This window comes from Trichomycterus rosablanca, chromosome 1 (genome assembly GCF_030014385.1).
Source record: "Trichomycterus rosablanca isolate fTriRos1 chromosome 1, fTriRos1.hap1, whole genome shotgun sequence".
NCBI classification, from domain to species: Eukaryota; Metazoa; Chordata; class Actinopteri; order Siluriformes; family Trichomycteridae; genus Trichomycterus; species Trichomycterus rosablanca.
The window spans coordinates 27,339,006-27,360,670 of record NC_085988.1 but is presented as its reverse complement, the minus strand read 5'-3'; the positions used below and the strand labels follow the sequence as shown (position 1 = coordinate 27,360,670).

The following is a 21,665-nucleotide window of genomic DNA, read 5'->3' as shown; positions in this document are numbered from 1 at the left end:
GGCATGGTGGTGGTGTGTTAGTGTGAATTGTGCTGGTATGAGTGGATAAGACACAGCAGCACTGCTGGAGTTTTTAAACACCTTATTGTCACTGCTGGACTGAGAATAGTCCACCAACCAAAAATATCCAGTCAACAGCGCCCTATGGGCAGCGTCCTGTTACCACTGATGAAGGTCTAGAAGATGACCAACTCAAACAGCAGCAATAGATGAGTGGACAGTGAGTGGACACTGTATTTAAAAACTCCAGCAGCGCTGCTGTGTCTGATCCACTCATACCAGCACAACACACACTAACACACCCCCACCATGTCAGTGTCACTGCAGTGCTGAGAATCATCCACCACCCAAATAATACCTGTTCTGTGGGGGTCCTGACCATTGAAGAACAGGGTGAAAGCAGGCTAAAAAGTATGTAGAGAAACAGATAGACTACAGTCAGTAATTCTAGAACTACAAAGTGCTTCTACAGTATATAGTAAGTGGAGCTGAGAAAATGGACAGTGAGTGTAGAAACAAGGAGGTGTTTTTAATGTTATGGCTGATCAGTATATTCTGTTCCAGCACATCTGTGCCTCTTTGAACAAAACAAATAAGTGGTAAGGGGGTTATTTTTATTGTGGGTCCCTATTAATCATTGTGGAAGAATTATTTATGCACGTAAGATTATTATGTTCTGTTCTCAGCAAGGAATAGAAAACAATTACGGAAACAGAAAAAACTATTACGTTTGAATATTTTTCATGTTAGAAAAGGCTTAGTTATGCCAGAGTTTTACAAAATTGCATTAGTATCTCATCTTAAATCCATTGATAAGAAAAAAATCCAGAGAAAACTGGGCCTAAATATTTTGGTTAGTTATTTCATTGATTCATACATTGTCTGTTTTACCACTGCTTTATCCCATTAAGTGTTGCAGTGGGTACAATTCACTAGGCGAACTGTAGGAAACACCCTGGACAGGTTGCCAGTCCAAACACACTCACACACACGGACCAATTTTAGTATCTCCATTTAACCTGACTGCATGTCTTTGGACTGTGGGAGGAAACCGGAGCTCCCTGAGGAAACCTATGCAGACACAGGGAGAACATGCAAACTCCACACAGAAAGCACCCAGACCGTTCCACTTTGGAATCAAACCCAGGACCCTCTTGCTGTAAGGTGGAAGTGCTACCCACCAATCCACTGTGCTGCCCATGTTATTTGACTACAGTACATTGATTTTAGGGAGTTGGGTAAAAAAAAAAAAAAACGTTTCCTCAGTTTTAGCTGCTCCAGTTGTGTTAATCTTTTAGTTGAAGGTTAGTTAGTTAGTTAGTTGAAGGTATAATAATGTACTTTTTAAAAAAGCTTTATTATAGTAAATATTAAAATAAATAGATGTGCAATAAAATGTGACTGTTTCCACTGAGCATGGAGACTCTACATGAATCTACTGTACTTGCATAGCAGAAAGTTTTTTTTTAATTGTTTTAAAACTGTGTTCTTGTAAAATTCCTCTTCAGTTCCTAAGAAATTCTTTGCAACCTTTGTCGGCGCAGACGTGTTGAGACTAGTTGTGGCCTATTTTTTTCTATAGACCGTAAATGAAAGTTTATGTATTCGGCAATAAAGGCAATGACTGCCTTACACACTGATTATAAAATCCAGTAGTAAAAAGTTATTGGCATTGCTGTTGCGCTGGCACTTGTGGTGGTCTGTGCAATTTCTCGAATCCCAACTGCACACTAAGCAATCTGAAGCTCAACGTTCCATTTACAGACTAATTTTGGAAGTGTTTCTGAGCACTTCTTAGATCGATGTCTAAACTGTGTTTGTGCCCTGCATGATGGCTCATATAGTGCGAGTGGTTCAGCAGATTGATTTCCCCTGCCGTTGATCGGAGCCTCCAGTATTTTCCAGCATGTTTGAAGGTGATAAATCATGTAACACAAGCTGCTAGTGACTAAGTGCAAGCCCAGTGATGAGCATCAATCAGAACATCCATAGAATAATGAAAACCTGACTGCATCCCAAACCTTATACTACTACAGTACATCAAATAGAATATGCTCATTTCTACTGTTCCAAACATAATTGCTCATTAAGGAATTTGAGACTTCAATTAATTCATGTGTTTCAGTGACAGCAATTGCTAGCAGATGTAATAAATCAATTCTATAAAGGAAATTATATACTTTCAACTAAGCAGCAACAGTTTAGGGAAGAATATTTCCTGTTTCAGCTTGACTGTGCCCTTGTGCATAAACCCAGGTCTATAAATACATGAAGAAAAGCTTGGTGGCCTGCACAGAGCCCGGTCCTCAGCCCCACTGAACAGCTTTGGAGAGCCAGGCCAGTGCCCAATATACAAGTGCTCTTTTGACTCAGCCGGCACAAATTCCCATGGCCATACTTTAAAGTCTTGTGAGAAGGCGTCTCAGAAGAGTGGCTGTTGTTATACTTTAAAGCATCATATAGACGTCACTATTTTAATACCAATTGTTTTTGAGATGACATATATTGTTCACTCTTGATTTTAGCATCATGTTTTACACTCTTTGGTTACATTTATGACAGTAGACGGTAGTTACTCGTTACACAAGATCAATTAATTCACAAGGTTATATTGAACACAGTGATGGACAATTTTGTATCTCCAATTCACCTCACTTGCATGTTTTTGCACTGTGGGAGGAAACCGGAGCACCTGGAGAAAACCCACGTAGACACAGGGAGAACAGTTCACCCTGGTAAACCAGTACAGAGGATTTTAGTACATGGTTCATTCATTTCTTCATAGTGGTTGCCTTGATATTGAACTATTTTACATAAAAACAGACTTGGGGTTACTGCTTGGTCTCTTTGTCTCTTTTACATATTTTATTTATTTATTAGGATTTTAACGTCATGTTTTACACACTTTGGTTACATTCATGACAGGACAGGTAATTACAGGTTACACAAGATTCATCAGTTCAAATTAAATATCAAACAGTCATGGACAATTTGGTATCTCCAATTCATCTCATTTGCATGAACTGTGGGAGGAAACTGGAGCTCTCGGAGGAAACCCACACAGACACAGGGAGAACATGCAAACTCCGCTCCACCTGGGAATCGAACCCAGGACCACCTTGCTGTGAGTCGACAGTGCTATCCACTGAGCCACTGTGTCGCCCTCTATGTATTTTAAATTAATACTTGTGAGCTAGATTCTGCACATTCATATGTGATTTCATGCATTCCTAAAAATGATCTAATGTGCGTACGGCATACAGAATTAGTCAAATGTGATTCCTAATTTATGTTTTCTCTGCCACTCTCTGCAGGGGTGCTGTCCTTGCCAGCCTATTTTAGTCCATACACAGAGGGCCAGCAGGCCGGGCTGGAGAGAAGAGAAGATGCTTACGCCCAGCTGGAACTGCGGACTCTGGAGCAGTCTCTACTGGCCACCTGTGTGGGCAGCATCTCTGAACTGAGTGAGTGTCTTTTCATTGTTTTCAAACACACCTCATTTTGCTCATCTGCAGTCCATAAATGTCTTCAACACATTTGTCCACAAGTTTTTTTCCGCACAGCCGGTAGAACAATCGACTCATTCATGATTTTCACAAAGAAGCACCAAAGAGAATTTTCCCGCATGTTTCCTTTGACGTCGTGCTTCTTCTCGTTTCCTTTTCTATCCTGCTTTTGTCTTGAGCCTGCCTCCTGTATCTCTGATGTTTTGAAAAACTGGGCCATCTTGACAGCAGGGAATCAAAAGCTTGAGGAATCTTGCGGACGAACTTAATTAACATACAATAAGCACTTCTGACAAGATCTTCTTTCCATCTAAAAAACAGTCATGTTTATTCATATAACCCCAACAGTGTGATATCAACCGAAGAACCTGGCGGGGTGGGTGGGTTGAGGCTGAGCAGAAATGAGCTCATGCTGGAACTGCTCAGATACCAGTTTACTGGATGTTATTGCAGTGGAGTGAACGTGGGAGAGGTGATAACGTGAATGTTATTTGCTTTTCCAGGCAGATTATCCCATTATTCCTCCCTTCTTGTAAACACTCCTCTTTTCAGTTCTTCAGAAAGAGGACAGATATGTGTTTGCTCTCTAAACACAAGCTGAGAGATAAAAAAAGAGAAAAATAATCGATGCTAGAAGGTGTGTGGATGAAATGTGAATGTGGAGTTTCTGGCCCACTTAAGAATACTTCTGGAAGTCTTTTGGACATCTAAAAAGCACTGAGGTGAGATCAGTGTAGCAGGATGTCCTGACTGCTGCCCTGCCGAATTTGAGAAGTGGGGGTCAATAAATAGATCCCCTCTTATCTGTTTTGCCAGAGGACAAGGCCGTCTCCCTGAAGACATGGTCTCGTCTGATGGGAGACATGGAATTCCTGCTTCTGTTTGCTAAAGGCTTGAATTTCTTGTTGTTGTTGATGTCTCGGCTGAATCCCTTTGTTCATTTTATCTTTGTTTGAGTTAGCAGTGATAGGGCAGAGGTAGCTTAGCAAGATACTGGACTTGTGATCAGAAAGTCACTGGTTCAAGCTCCACCAACACCAAAGTTGCCCATATTGAGTTACCCATAATGTTCCTGAGCAAGGCAAACCTAAAATAATTGAACTTTATTATATCATAGTTGTAGGTCACATTGGATAAGTGTGAAATGTAAATGCAGAAGCAAGTGTATGCTGCACTAAATGGCCAAAAGTTTATAGACACCTGGCCATAAGCTTGTTGTACATTCTATTCCAGAGCTATACCAACTCTTATGTTTATGGCAAAGCTTTCCACAAGATTTTTACTTGTGTCTGTGATAATTCACCAAATGTGAAAGGCCTGGCTCGCAATCGACTGTCCAGTTACTCCCAATGGTCTCCCAATTGGGGTCTTCACACTAAATTTATCCAACCATGTGACCATCATACTGAAACAGTATTGTTTGTTTGTTTATTAGGATTTTAACGTCATGTTTTACACTTTGGTTACATTCATGACAGGAACGGTAGTTACTCATTACACAAGGTTTATCAGTTCACAAGGTTATATTGAACACAGTCATGGACAATTTAATATTTCCAATTCACCTTGCTTGCATGTCTTTGGACTGTGGGAGGAAACCGGAGGAAAACGGTTTACGTCTGAGCACTCGGAGTAAACCCACGCAGACACAGGGAGAACATGCAAACTCCACACAGAAAGGACCCGGACCGCCCCACCTGGGGATCGAACCCAGGACCTTCTTGCTGTGAGGTGACAGTGCTACCCACTTAGCCACCATGCCGCCCTACTGTAACAGTAAAAAGGGTTCATCAAACTGTGGCCACAAGTTGGAAGCATATCATTTATTTTACTGCAGTGGGTGTGTCTGTTACACTGGAACTCATTATTTAGGAGAGATGTCCACGTACTGGAATCTCAGGGGAGTCTGAGATTACTCAAACACAGCTTTCATGTGATTACAAACTTCAGAGACATGTTCCTGTTTGCTAACACTTGCTGTTTATATTAACATCAGGTATCAATACAGACCAATGTTGTGACCTACATTATATTAAAACAAAAAAATAAAACTGTGTACAAAAATCACCCTGTATTAGCACAGGAGGCCTTAATGTGTAACTCTTTTTAATTTTAGATCATAATTTTGCAGGGTTTTTTTAAGCTATGAATATGTGATATTTTCCCATTGGTAAATGAGTCTCTGTGTTATGTGCTTTAATGTAGCATGCTACAGTTGAGGCGGTGGTATGTGGTGGGAAATGGCTCGAGCTTATTGATGTTAGGGATGTAATTCCTCTGGAAAACTTCTGGACACTCTACTGTTTGTACCCTTGCACAAGAGCACGTTCATGTGCGTGAGGAGTAAACGAGGTTGAATGAAAGCTCTTTCTGTGCTGGTTTGGGGAGTCTACTGGGCTGTACTGGCACCCTCTCCACCCTATTTGCATGCACTCTGGACAGCACAGGCAGCATTGCCCAAGGGAACTGGTAGACAGTGAGGCATGTGTACAAGCTTGGCTGCTCTAGCGTACTGCACATGCTCACATTTAAAAGTATGTGATGATTTGGCTCCGTCTCCTTTCTCATTCATCCTGTTTCCATGGAAAGCTGAGTAAATGCAGTCCATGAGCTTATATAGGCTTGTTGTAATCATTTTCATCTGTTGATTAATTTTTGTATCTTGTATGTTTACTGTACATCACTTATAAATTAATCCTGATCTTTTATAATCAATTGACAATTATTAATTAGAACAAAATGGCACGTGTGATTTTCTTGATAGTCAATAATAAGGCCTTACTTAATTTATGGGCAGGAAAATCATGGACAATACTTTCCCATGTATTATGCAATTTGCTGTGATTTCATTCGTGTAGCGTTCAAGTGCCTTACATTTACTGGTTAATTGCAATATGAGGTGCTCCTAGCAATCCTACGGCAATTCAGTTAGCAATCGGTTAATTGGTTCTTGGTTAATTGAGTTTGAAAAACTCCCAAACAATTCTGTGGACGCAGAGGATGGAGTGTCAAACCACGGATGAGAATTTTCGTATTTGAGACAGAGCCTCACAAAGTCGCTGAATGTTTTAGGTTTACATTCAACTATTAAGGTAGGCTGTGCTGTGTATTGTAGTTTCTATTCATTGTATCATTCAATTTATGAGTGTAATTTAATGAATGCCGTGAATGTGGCAATTTCCTTTAAAAATCTGTGATTTTTAGTTAAACACATTTTCCCACATTTGCTTTTGATTCAGCGTATATATAAATATGCATACTAGGATTTGCTAGACAGTGGAAAGAGAGACAGAAAGTACATTAAATATCAGTCAGCATTTCTTCTAAGCCTGAGAATTCATCTCATATGGCCACGGTTACAGAATAGACCTAAACAGCAAGTCTAGCACAGCCTCCCTATTCCATCTTAATTCCCCTGAGACCAAGCGAAGGGAATGGTAGGTCACAAAGGAGCCCCTTTAGCTGTAAGTGGGATCTTCAGCTCCTAATGGAGAGACACTCCCACTCATAAACCACACATTCTGGTTAGAAATGAAGCCACTGGGTAATTACCTTCAACAATCGTTACTCGTTTCAACAAATGGACCAGCCGGCCTATATATAGCCTGTCCATTTAGCTTTACCACTGTTGTAGCCTAACATTCTTTTATTAATTCTTTTGTAACTTGCATGTTTTGTTTCTGGGTCTGTAAAAGTGTCTTTTTTACTCCATCTGTTCAGAACCAGGTCCTGATTTAGTGCTCGTAGGTCTGTCTTGTGAAGTTAAACTCTTTTTGTGTCTTAATGAGTATTGGGAAGGAGGCTGTAAAACCCATCTTAGGTTTATCCATTTGATAGCCGTGAATTCCTCTAAAGTGTTTTGAAAGTGTACTTTTCAAACAGTGTTCAGGTTGAGCAAAGGAAGGATTTGCTGTGGTATACAGTTTACACTGAGCTTTTTGTAACCATAGTTCATATATGCTTGTCTGCTCTTGTTGTTGTAGACCATGGTAAATCATTAGTATGTATTACACAGAGGTGAATATTTGGCCAGCTGTATTAGATTTCATTTAATGCTTATTTAATCAGTCCTGATGAGATAGGGTGGCTAATTTTACAAACCTATCCTGGGCCAGTTGATATAATCTTGTTTGGGGAATCATTTGGTGGGAGACAAGGATGTGAACCCTTATCCTTATTTGGACAGTTTCTTCTTTATCTAATCATTTTGTGTAGGCTGTTACTTGATGCTGGAGGACCATTCCAGGTTTAGCATCCAGTCAGATAAAAATGTCGCGTAGCCACTTAATTTTTTGGTGTGTCACGTGTTAGGCGAAAACGGACAGGCTTGCAGAACTTGTTGTTCACAAGGATTAATACTTTTGCTTAGATAACAGCAGATTCGTGCTGAATTGACCTCTTTTACACACTAAGACTCATGTGTAATGTGTACAGACCTGAGCTGTGTCATTAATTTCTGTAAGCGTAATGTGTTAGCATTGATTCCTGTGTTCTGCAGAAGAGGTTTTTTCTGTCAAGTACACTACCGGAAACAGTTCCCTGTATTGCTCCCCCCAAGACAAACCGAACTAAATAAAAATCACATTAAAACTGCTTATGCTTATGCTAAGTTCAGACTACACGACTTTCAAGGTGTTCAGATCGCTGTTCAGTTCACACTACACACCTTGATTTCTTGTAATTTACCCAAACTATGTTTTGTCACGCAAACACAAACAAGAAGTGAAAAGGGGTTTAATGATACCATGTCCAAAAGCACATCAATCAAAGTTTGTGCGCTGATATGTAGGGTAAAAGCAAGTAGGAAAAATAACTGAATTTGGCTGAAGAAGTGGATATGGCTACGTGGCCAGCAGGGATCCGTTTTCTTTTCTGCAGAGAGATAAGTCACGATGTCACAAATACTGTAAAGCTTTTGTGTATGCCAATGTATTCTAATAGAAACTATATTACGCCCTTATTCCACACATTTACATCTTCCCCAGGTTTTCCCTCACCCTGTATCTTGCGTTCTCATTGGCTATAGCTCGACTCTGCACTCACTGCCAGTCACAACCTGATCGCTACACCTTTAACACTACATGATTTTGAGTCGCTGACAGGTGACACATGGCGACCAAGAGTCGATTTTCGAGCCCCGACCTGTCAGCAAGCGTAAATCAGGGCAAAAATCATGTGGTGTAAACTAGGCCTTAATAATGCAGATAAATATACTGATAATTCCCAAGTAAACTAACCTGGTTATCTTTTGGTTTGGAGCCAGTGAAATGTGCAATGGTTATCTTTACAATTCATGCCACATGTGTGTTTCTTTTTGCACAGGTGATCTTGTGTCACGAGCCATGCACCACATGCAGCGTCTGGGTTCAGTGCGGATCGGCGCAAGTCCATCCCGCCATGTCCGCCAGCAGCCCGTCTCCTGGTCACCGGATGCCTTGCACACGCTCTACTACTTTCTGCGCTGCCCTCAGATGGAGTCCATGGAGAATCCTAACCTGGAGCCACCGAGAATGGCCCTGAGCAAAGAGAGGTAAGACCCAAAGCACCTTTTTCCCCTCCAATTTGCACTAATTACCACCTGATGGGCCCATTCATATGCATGTGAAGTCTGAGAAGCCAAATAACCCGCAGGAGATTTTAGATGCTATAATGATATGGTGGAGCTGTAAAGACTCCTTAAAACCTCATTTCAGAGCTTTTGTTGTGGGCCTTCATTCAATTATGAGCTTAGTCGGCTTCTCTCTGAGGTGGATTGTTTCAGGGCTGTTGTTGATGTCTGTCTGGAATGCACTGTATATGCAGTACTGTATGCAGAAAAAATAATAGAACTCAGTGTAAACAAACTTCAAATGCCAACTTACACCTGGAGTGTTTTAAAGAGCTTTATAAAGGTCTGTAATGGTGCTCCAATGAAATCTCATGCTTCTACTTTATGGCTGTTTATACTTATACTAAATATTTCAAGATTAAAATAATCAACGTCAAAATAAGAATATATATGTATACTCAAGCAGTACAGAAATCTAACATGTTAGCACACTACTATAGTGTTTGAGCTCACAAGTGCAAAAATTTTAGCAGTCCTACCAACCTAGTCAGGCATCCAACACACCTAACTGGCCATGTGTCTACACTATACAAAGGTGTGCTAGCATGTTAGATCTCTGTCCTTCATGAATGTACTCTATCTGCTAGAAATGTAAGGTTACAGTCCTACATGGATGAACTATATCTGCTAGAAATGTAAGGTTACAGTCCTACATGAATGTACTATATCTGCTAGAAATGTAAGGTTACAGTCCTACATAATTGCCCAGTTTAATTTCATGAAACATGACGCTTCACACAGATTCTTTATAAACAAGCTCTAAGATTTTAAAACTTTCAGAAGACAAGGAACAATAGGATCAAGATGTAACCATCAGACTGAGAACAGGCCCTGCAGCAGGTTTTCCTATTCCCTTTAGAGCTGCATACGGTTTTCGGCCCTGAATACAATAGGAAGAGCTTTCTCCAAAAAACTGAGATTAGCCTGTCAGCAGCTCAAAAGGAGCCCAAGATTAATGACTACATATTGCTGCAATAGTGAGGCCCTGTGTGGTGTACATTTCTTGTCTTTTGTATCTAACTTTAATACCGTAAACACCAAAAAGTAAGCTGGACCAGATTCACACTTCATAGCAAATTGACATTCTTGGTGCAGCCAGATGTTTACTGCCAGAATGCCCAACAGCAAAGTCTGTATAGTTCTTTGATGGTTGCTCCAGTTGTTAGTGTGCTGTTTGATAATTATTGTCAGAGACTTAGCCTGTCCAAATGTTTCAATAGCATTCGCACACACAGATGTGTATGATGATTGCATTCAGACCAGACCGTAACGTGTTGGCTACAGCTGGTTTTCAAGTCTTGTAGGAAACAATGGATGCTGCTCAGTCTAAACAACAAGCTCAAATACAAATCAAAGGTGCTCATCCAGCACACTTCAAAGAAAGGGTGAAATAGCAGCTACCTCAACCTGTCTAGGCATACAGTGTGGTTGGTTGCATGGCGGTCAAATTAACTAGGGCTTGGAAATATGACATTGATATTGTAATATCCTGTAGTATCAGCATGATACACCCGGTAGATTCTAATACACAGTGCTTGAACATATGTTTAAAATCCTACTAATAGATAGATATTGTCTCAAAGCAACTTTACAACTTTGAGCAAGCTAAGTGCAACAGTGGCAAGGACACCCTTCCCCAAATAGTACAAGGACAGTACCTTAAAAGGGACCAGACTAAACAGAACCCTTCCTCCTTAAGTGACCTAAAAGATCATTTTGATGATTCAGAATTATAATAGTTCTGGTCATAGATTCCTTTCATATCCAGTAGAAATGGCATTGTTGACATGGCAGCATCAAACCTACAGACTTCAGGTGGGTAAAAAGGTTTCACATTAGAACCAACTTGGGGTGAAAAACAGAAGGTGGAGATAAAGTGTGGTATGAACAAACTGTGATATGAACAAAATTATTATTAATATCATATCAATTGGGCAAGGAACAGCACAAGACACTGCACCCCTAATTATCACAGCATAAAGAAAAGGGAGAATTTGTAGGTTCCACAGTCTTGAGGGCTCTCTTGGGTCATCAGCACCCACCCCCCTTCTTATCAACAAGCCTGAGGGATTGTATGTAATAGGCAGGAAGACAGCAACCCAACTTCTTTGATCAGTCAGGTCAGGGCTCTTTGCAGGCCACTGGAGTGTCTTTAATCCAAGCTTTCCTTTATGTTTCCTAAGACCTTGCTTTGTGCACAGGAGCACAGTAATGCTGGAACTGGAAATTACCTTTCGTAAACTGTTGCTGCAAAGTCAAAAGCATAGAATCCCTTTATATAATTGATTTATTACATCTGTAAGCAAATATTATGTCTGAAACACATGAATTCAGTCATTAAAAGTGGGTCCCAATACTTTTGTCAGTATAGAGTATTTCATTATAAATTCTGCCACATTTCCCCCCCGTCTGACCTTGCATCTGTCTGGTCAAGGCGCCCTGTGCTGTCCTCCTATTATTTGTAAACCTTTGTTGGAAACTCAGGTTACAGTCGTGCTCTGACATGCTGTGTGGTCCTGACACAGATCAGTGATTGTGAAGGCATTGTTCCGGGTCAGCCTATCATATGCTGGTGTTATTTCCACATGATGATGATTTACAACAGCCCAGGGCACTGTGCATGTCTGGCATTGAGAGGGCGGGGAGAGAGGAAAAGGGGGATGAAATAGTACAAAAAAAGAAGGGTCAGAGGTGAAGAGGAGCTCTGTGTGCTAAGCATCAATGCCTAAAAGGATGGCTAAAAACTGAATGACATTTTGACCCCCAGACACAGCCCCTTCATGCTGACTTCACAGTTAACACACTTCACATGTTTTATTCTTGCTACCAAAGGTTGTAAGAAAAGCATTGTTTAAATTAATCATCTCTATCAAATCTATTTTACTTAGGATGAATAACCTGCTCTTGTCAGACAAGTGCTCTACAAAATAAACAAATATATCTTAGAATAGAATGCCTTTATTTGTCATATATACAAATACATGTGTACAGTACAATTATTTTTCGCATATCCCAGCTTATTTGAAAGCTGGGGTCAAAGCGCAGGATCAGCCATTATACAGCACCCCTGGAGCAGACAGGGTTAACAGTGGCTGCATAGCAGTGCCTGGATTTGAACCGACAATCTTCTGACTGATAGCCCAAAGCTCTACCCACTAGACTACCACTTAATACCAATTGATTTATTTTCCTTATTTGCCATCCTGACATCCCCTCAGTAACCAAGCTGATTCTCTGTAAACTTTAGTCATTATGCAAAACATCACAGGTGGGATTGTCACAGCAGGTCTGAGGAAATGTGTTTTGAATCTTAGCATGCTATGGGCCAGGTAGACATATACACAGACGCGATGGCTGAAGCCCATCAATGAAATGACCTTGACCAGAATAAAGCAGTTAATGGAAATGAAATGCTTCATGTATACACAGGGAAGGAGATGTGTTGTGCCAGTCCACATCACAATGATTCACAGCGTAATGTCACTGGATTTGATTAAGGAATACGTCAAACAAGGACTGATTCCAACACCCAAAATTAGATCAATGCAGACACACAAACAAACAATAAACAAAAATATGAAATCGCTGAACACATTTGTAAACAGGGCTGTTAAGATGTTAAAAATCAGTTCCACATTTAGGTCTTTTCGGGGGGTAAAGTGGAAATAAGGTCTTATGATAGTTTTCTTTCTTTTTTTTTTTTTTTTTTCATTTTCTCCAAAGTGTGTACATGTGTTTCATGTACACGTGCCTCTGTGTTTTAGCCATACACATCTCAGGAAATATGAGCAGCAAATTAATCTGTCCTGACCTAAGTAGTGTAGCTCCTTGGGACCTGGGTTTAACCCCTGCTTGGGTTACTGTTTTTTTGGAGTTATTTTCACTTAGATTTTCTATGTGTACTCCTGTTTTCTCATGTCTCACTACTAAAAACACTGCTAATAGGTGGATTAGCCACTTCGAATTGCCCTTGAATTAAAAAGTATAAAAGCAGATATGGAGTAGACACTTGAGACAGTAAGTAGTAGGCTTTTCTGTAGTCTTGGTGCAGCTAACACAAGTTGAATCCAAGGCCAGTTAAAATCACTTGGAAATCTGATCAAAGACATTGTGAATTTAAGTGAAATTTAAGATTATATTGGTACTATAAACGGGGGCCAAATAATTTAGAGCTTTGTGAACCTGGACTTGAAAACCTAGCCACTGGAGAGAAGCTGGAAATAAAATGGGCCTTCTTTCAGCACTCTTTAGTAACCTAACCGCTGCATTGCAAACATGCTATAAACAGGACAGAAACGACTGGCTCATGTTAAAAAGCAAGCGATTGCTCGAACAGGATACAATAAAAGCATAAATTACATTTTCTTGGTAATAAAACCAGAGCAGTGGTTCTACCTTAGCAATCTCTCATAGGAATTGGGTTTAACTACTGATGTTTATTTGCAAGGGATTAAGTGAAATTACATGAAAAGTACAGAGCTAAAAGTCGAAAGCCAAGCATAGCACAACACAGTAAGTACATAATAAGTGTTACCTATTCAGAGCCTAAAGAAATCATTAAGGTAGCACACTTAGCACACTGTGTAAATGCCATAATTAGGGCGTGTGTATGGGAGGAACCTATTGTAAATAAGCCATAATAGAACAAGATCACAATAAAGCAGCATGATTGTTGATTTAGTGTTTGAGAGACTGCACGGAAAGAAGCTGTCAGCACTGAGCAAATCCAGCTGAAACATTTTGGGCTGATACTATGCTGTTTGTGTACAGTCTTAACTAAACCCTTGGTTTATTGAAAAAGCAGAAGAAGGATTAATCATCACACTCGGCCAAACCACATGCGTAGCGTTGTGTAGCAAGCTGTGTTCCAAGGGTTTCCTGCCAGACACGGGTGACTCAGAGCTCTTGTAGTACCTCATGAACTGTGGTCCATGCCTAATCGCAGTCACACATCAGAAGTGTGACCTGTTCCCAACTAGAGTCCATTACTTCATGTGTGCCGGACAGGCTAATTATCACAGCGAGTTCTCTAGTTTCAGTGTGCCCTGCCCGGCTTGGCTTTGATGTGGCCCATGGCCTGGCTCGGGTTTCAGAGGGAAAGCTGGGCACTAAACATGCGATCTTGTATCAGACGCGGGGTTCGCCCTAAGGCGTGACCCAAGGGCCAAACGAATGAGAGCGCCCACACACCCACCATGGATAGCATTGTATCCCTGTGGCAAGTGCACAAAGCAAAGGTTGGAAAAGTTTTAAATGACTCCAATTTCACATTGCTTTGGTTTCATTCAGATTTTTTTATTCATAGCAGGAGCAGATAGTGGACTGTTCATCCAAAATGTGTGCATGCATGTGTTCACATGGGTGTGAGGAGAATTTCACTTATGTACGTAGCTATGGTATCCCTGAACTAACCCTGAAAGCTTTTTAAAGATCAATAATTGCATTTAGGGTTGGAAAATCGCTACTGGAGGTAGGATAATTGCACTTTTTGAATGTACCAGTGGTGCCATCATTGGTTTTTTTCTCTCGTGCTTACACCGACACTCACAGTTAAGCCCTTGTGTGCTGTTCTAGATGCAGAGGTCAAATTAGAGGCAAATGTAAAACATATGCTGCCAGTATCAGCTGCACGCTCTCTCACAATGCTTTCTTTCTTCACAACACACAAACAGTCACACTTATCTGGACTGAAATCTATTAGACCTGACAGCATTCATTAGAAAACCATGTAAGAAAAGAGTGATGGCGTTTACTCTAGCATGTGTTGTTCTGTAGTGGGCAGTGATAGCTCAGTGGTTAAGGTACTAGGACTAGTAATTAGAAGGTTGCTGGTTCAAGCCCCACCACTGCCAAAGTTGCCATTGATGAGTCCCTGAGCAAGGCCCTTAACCCTTAATTGCTCAAAATTGTGTTCAGTCATAATTGTAAATCGCTTTGGATAAAAGCGTCTGCTAAATGTAAATGTAGTACAAACCTCCATCATGTCAGCTTTAGATGTCTTGTAAGTTTTGTGTTCGGAGGTACTGCTCAAATCTGATTTTCAGCTTGTTTTCATCATTTTTGGTATGGCCTATGCTCAAATCAAAGTGCTTTATCGTCATTATACAACAGTGATACATTTGTAACAAAGTGAAACGCAAACAAAATGTAAAATTAAACTACATCAATAATAATAATGTTTATACTAATAGTCACATGGATGTTTGTGGATATTATGTCTAGGCTAGTACAGTGGTACAGTAGGTATTGTGGATTCTGAATAGTTTAAGGGTCCAATCAATGTCTGAGTAAATGAAGTACTACAGATACTACAGATTTCTTTTTTTCTCATTTTACATTTTCCCCTTTTCATCCCAATCTGCTCATATCCAGATCCCAAACTGTAACGTTCTCTGCCATTGCAGACCCCACCCTGATTTAGACTATTATGTCTGTATATGACACCAATCAAGTAGAATGAATGGGAAGTGTTTAAATCCTAGTTGTTGTTTTTTGTTCCAACCAGTTCCTTGTTACAGCAGTATCTTAGAATAGCTCTCATCTGTCTCTGCTTGTTTTGGTGGTTTTTTTTAGCCGTTGTTGGCAGGGCTGTCTCCCATGGGCATAATCGTTGCATAATTAGCACCTTGTCCCACCCAGTGCAGCTCATTTACATACGTCTTGTTAAGTTGGTTTTGTTTACCATACGCTTTCTGATACACCAACTCCCTTGGAGCATTATGTTTTTGCCTTTGATCTTTGGGTATAAATTATTCATGTCAGGGTTAAGCAGGGGAAACGGATTCTATATTATGGCTGTCTCGAGTCTCTCATGATGTAGCTAGGGAGTTTCGTTCTAGCTTTAATGTAACACATCTGACCCAGGTTTGAGTAACAGTGCCGCATGAGAAACATGTGGGATGAAACTAAACTCTGAAGGGTGCTAGATTTGTAGCTGCAGGGCTTAGTTGCTACAATATAACATCACTGTTGGGCAAATTTCAGTGGAGAAAAAGGATTGCTTTACTCAAAATGATATGACAAACAGGTTAATGAGGCTCAGTTAGCATAATTGCACTGCTGCTTTCTGTAATTGTCAGCATTGATACAGGTGAGGAAGAGGTATCAATGCTTAGTTCTGTTTTTTTCTTAATAATATTATATCTAAGTAAAGGTATAAGTTATAAAGGTATAAGGTATAAGTAAAGTGAAATGAGTCCCATGTTCTACGCTTAGTCACCTTACAAAACGTGTCTTAATGACCCTTAATGTAGCATCAGCCATTGTAGTACATTGTATGTCTATAATAATTAAAAAACAACGTGTCCCAAACCTGACATTCTGTTGAAGTAATATTACACATGTAATATATTCCTGTAAAATAAAAATTAAAGGATAATAATAGCCAGTGTATTAGTCAAATGCATCATTTCGATGTCATTTTGAAGGAGAAAGTTTGACAAATACCAGGTTGGATTAATGTAAAAGTTGGATGAATTTCATTCAGTACAACAGACAGCGATATTCACTACCACACATGATACGGAATTGTCCGAATTATAATTTAATTTTCTAATTTAATGCATTTATTTTCTGAAAGATAAATCGCATCAGATAGGAGAGTAAAATGACCTGCATTGTGAATGTATCGAAAGGCTTCCCCTGCCGGTACAAAGAGTCAACGGCATTAATTAAACCCCTCAACTAAACCCCTCTTGGCGTACAAAACCTTTCAAAAACCTTCTTTCTTCTTCCTTAACAACAATTTAATGAACGCTCCTGTAATGTTTCCACGCGTGACAATATTTGATAGAACATGCCATTGGTAAATGCGCTGTTGGCTTTACATTCTGTTTGCTGGCTCATTCTTTCAACATTGTGTGATCATTAATACAATCAAACCCTTTTTTGTTATTAAAACTGTCTCATGGACAGTTATAATAACACACACATGAACACATTTATGTCCTCAGTGAGTCTGTAAACTGTGGAAGGAGTGTGAGCAGTGGCAGCTGTGGCTAATGCAGCAAGTTTAGGAACATGAGATGGTGTTGAAAGACACAAACTATCCTGCTAAAAGCTGGGTGTGCGCTTGTGTATGTAAGAGCCATATGTGAAAGACAGTGATTGTTTTTACTGATCCCACTTGTTAAAACGAACATTAGGTGTAGTCTACATGTATGATAGACAGGAGGATTAAGCATTATCTACACACATTGTGTCATAAATGAAAGTTCTGCATGAATAGCACAAAAAATACATTCTGTCAATACCTGCTTCAGACACCCATCTCAAATCTCGGTATGTCTGACATATATTTCATCTGAAGCTTAATCCCAGCAAGACTAAACTGATATATATTCCTGAAGAACTGTCTCCATGCCAAGACAGCTTAACCCCAGCAAGACTGAGCTGATATATATGTCTGTCTCTATGCCAAGACCTAGTCATCTCTTTTAATGATTCTCAGATCAAATAATCAAAAAAATGTACAAAACCTTGGAAAACAAGCTATCCCTCTTGACTTATGTTGCTAACCTGACCAGATCATGTAGGTTCTTTCACTACAACATCAAAAATATTAAACTATTCCTCTCTGTGGAAGTCACTCATTTTTGTCCAGTCTCTTGTCATTTTAAGGCTGGACTATTGTTGGGCTCTAACACATGGGTCTTAATTAATAATTGCTAAGCTCAACTGATGCTTAAGATGTAAATTTAAATCATGTTGGAAGAAAACATTGTTTTAGTGTCTGATAAGAGATATTTTTTGATTAGGTCATGTACAATCAATGGGCCCAGTCTGAGACTTTTCTGAACTGAAGCACTGAAGCAACAGTCTAGCTTTACTTAAATTGGTCCATACGCTGATCTAAGCCATATAAGTTGGCCCTGGTCCTGATCTGGCCCTTAAATAGACATTCTTTTTGTGTCAATAGTAAAGATGATGTTTTGGTTATGGTTATTGGGGGGTAGGATATTAATAGTGCACTAAAAAGCCATATCTATATATCCCATATCTTTGTATAAACATGACATCAGCATAAAGTGTTGGTAAAACAGACTATCAGTGAATGAATGCATGAATGTTTTGTGTTTCCTGCACAGACCCTTTCTCCTGCTACCACCCCTCATGGAGTGGATGCGTGTGGCCATTGTGCATGCAGAGCACAGACGAAGTCTGTTGGTGGACAGTGATGACGTCCGACAGACAGCGAGACAGCTGCTACCGGGACTCGACTGTGAACCCAGAATGCTCAAGTAAGAGCTAACCTGACCACGCTGCATTTTACTGGAATGATGCAGACTAGATTACATTTTCCTTATATTACACCCTATATAAAATTTTTAAAGAGGTATTAAATATTGCCACACTCATTTGGAAGAGGCTGCATTAGTAAAAGTAACGCATGTGAACTCACTTGTTCCTGTACTGCATTAATCAGTGGACAAATACTAGCCTCAAAACACTTAGACTTTATGAGATGCACCACCCAGTGATGTCATGACCTTGGCTATATTCTTATGATTTGTTACCGCATAAGGAAAATTCCCCTCCCCCCCTTTGGTTATAAACAGACTCTAACCTAATTCGTTTCTCCCTTTATCCAGTTTATTTAATTTTACTTTCACTTTTTCTATCACTCCTCATATTTTCTCAGTTATTATATCTTTTCTGTCTTAATCAACCTCATCTTCTCTCCCCCTCTCCTTAGGCCAGAGTGCTGTTTCAGTTCGTTCAAAAGGCTAGATGCCAAGGCTGCCACTGACAAGTTCCAGCTGGATCTGGGCTTTCGAATGCTGAACTGTGGCCGCACAGATCTGATAAGCCAGGCTATTGAGCTGCTGGGGCCAGATGGAGTCAACAGTATGGATGATCAGGTATTACACTACTCAACATGCTACTGACAATGTAACAGTGGTAGACCACATTGTTGAAATGTTAACCACAAAAAAGCTAGCTGGTAGCTGACCAGACATGTGAGGGTCACATGCCTTGCAGTAAAGTGGTGCCCTGTGCTCCTGGGTGACACCGGACTCCACACCGCTGATCAGGATGAAGTGGTTACTGAAAGTAAATGAAAAAATGAGCATTAAAATAGGATGATTATTATTGTTAAAAATAAATCAATGAACCAGTGGTCCAAAACATGCATTTTACTGGTAATTATAAGATAAATGGTATATAATTGCTAAATAGTAATTTCTAAAATGTATGAAAGTTGCAGTACACCTTAAATAAACTGCTAAAAGCATAAAAATGCAAAATCATATGATGTCTGTGTGCTGTGTCTAGACGCTTAGCAATTTCACTTGATGGTAAAATGTCTTTTTTAAACCAGAGGTACAGTTTGTAAAATCCATACATGGTTACTGTTATTTTATGCTGCTCATAAGTAAACCACCACATCTGTTTATGTACTGGTTCTGTTTTGGAAACATGGACTGGTTCTTAAAAAGCTCACTGGTTCCCTGAATGAGCACCAGCAGTGCCTTGCCTCAAAAGCCTTTTTAAAATCCATTTAAATATTTTCTATACAGAGAAGTCAGTTCCAGTCCTATGAGAGAGGATTTACATTTCAAATCTTTTATGATTGGGCTCCCAGAACAATATCCGACGAACTCGTGGCAGATTTCAATCTGATCTCCTCCTGCTGTGTGTGTGTGATACAGGGCATGACCCCACTGATGTATGCCTGCGCCGCTGGAGATGAGGCTTTGGTCCAGATGTTGATAGACGCTGGAGCCAATCTGGACATAGCAGTAAGTTTTTTTTACATCAGTTCCAGCTGCTGACTGCGGTTATATGTGAAAGAAATCGTAAAGTTGTTTTTTCTTTGCACTAGGTGCCTGCATGCTCCCCTAAACACCCATCTGTCCACCCAGACAGCCGGCACTGGGCAGCACTTACTTTTGCAGTGCTGCATGGACACATCTCTGTGGTAGAGGTAAGTCCTGTCCTGTTACAGAGAACAACTGTATTAAACCTTATAGACATAAATCTGCACATTTTCGTACTTTTTCTTACATTTCCTATATTGCACTGTGGTTTCACTTTATACTCTATACTTTATAATTCACTTTAAATTCTTTTTATTATTTATATCTTACAACTGTGACTTATAATCCATACTAGCCTTGCAGTGTTAACTGAAATAACACCTTCATATGTATCACATGTACCATATGTACCCTCAGGTCCTGTTTTGTTGTGTGTTGTCCAAGTGTTGTGGTTATACAGATACTTTTTTGTATAATGTAAATCTCTGTAGTGTGTACTATTACTTACTTTTTGACTTTGATTTATGTAACTTGCTACTGAGGCCTCAATTTCCTTCGGGATTAATAAAGTATCTATCTATCTATCTATCTATCTATCTATCTATCTATCTATCTATCTATCTATCTATCTATCTATCTATCTATCTATAACAATGAACAGAGCTAACTTCTCTTATTATGAATAAATAGAATATATTATGTACACCGATCAGCCATAACATTAAAACCACCTCCTTGTTTCTACACTCATATAGCCATATAGAAGCACTTTTTAGTTCTACAATTACTGACTGTAGTCCATCAGTTTCTCTGCATACTTTGTTAGCCCCCTTTCATGCTGTCCTTCAATGGTCAGGACTACCACAGAGCAGGTATTATTTAGGTGGTGGATAATTCTCAGCACTGCAGTGACACTGACCATGGTGGTGTGTTAGTGTGTGTTGTGATGGTATGAGTGGATCAGACACAGCAGCCCTGCTGGAGTTTTTAAATACCACTCACTGTCCACTCTATTAGATACTCCTACCTAGTTGGTTCACTTTATAGATGTAAAGTCAGAGACGATCGCTCATCTATTGCTGCTGTTTGAGTTGGTCATCTTCTAGACCTTCATCAGTGGTCACAGGACGCTGCCCACAGGGCGCTGTTGGCTGGATATTTTTGGTTGGTGGACTATTCTCAGTCCAGCAGTGACAGTGAGGTGTTTAAAAACTCAAGCAGCGCTGCTGTCTTATCCACTCATACCAGCACAACACACACTAACACACCACCACCATGTCATTGTCACTGCAGTGCTAAGACTGACCCACCACCCAAATAAAACTTACTCTGTAGTGGTCCTGGGAGAGTCCTGACCATTAAAGAACAGCATGAAAGGGGGCTAACAAAGCATGCAGAGAAACAGATGGACTACAGTCAGTAATTGTAGAACTACAAGGTGCTTCTGATAAAATGGACAGTGAGTATAGAAACAAGGAGGTGGTTTGAATGTTGAATATTGTATTAAAAGAACATTATAAAGATAGCCTAATCCAGAATGAAACAACATTCTTGGTCATTCCTAACTTAAGCTTTTGGAGGAGCATTATATTTACTGTATTCTTCTATTATTATGTAATTTGTGAAACGATGTGTCTACTTTTCCAACTCTTGTCAGCTCCTCCTGGATGCAGGGGCAAATGTGGAAGGAGCAGCGGTGCGTAACGGGCAGGAGAGCTCCGCAGACACCCCACTTCAGCTGGCGTCAGCAGCAGGTGTGTACCAGAGCCCATTAATACACTTCTACACTTC

The 21,665-nt window shown here is 40.0% G+C and overlaps 1 protein-coding gene across 1 annotated transcript in view; it reads left to right on the top strand.

Annotated features, from left to right (window-relative positions):
* abtb2b (ankyrin repeat and BTB (POZ) domain containing 2b) overlaps positions 1-21,665 on the top strand; it is a 70,298-nt gene that overhangs the window by 41,551 nt on the left and 7,082 nt on the right. Inside the window, exons 3-9 of the mRNA XM_063001326.1 lie at positions 3,315-3,464; positions 8,829-9,036; positions 18,201-18,353; positions 18,809-18,974; positions 19,767-19,856; positions 19,940-20,041; positions 21,532-21,628. Coding sequence (XP_062857396.1) covers positions 3,315-3,464; positions 8,829-9,036; positions 18,201-18,353; positions 18,809-18,974; positions 19,767-19,856; positions 19,940-20,041; positions 21,532-21,628 — 966 coding nt within the window. The remainder of the gene's footprint in view (positions 1-3,314; positions 3,465-8,828; positions 9,037-18,200; positions 18,354-18,808; positions 18,975-19,766; positions 19,857-19,939; positions 20,042-21,531; positions 21,629-21,665) is intronic.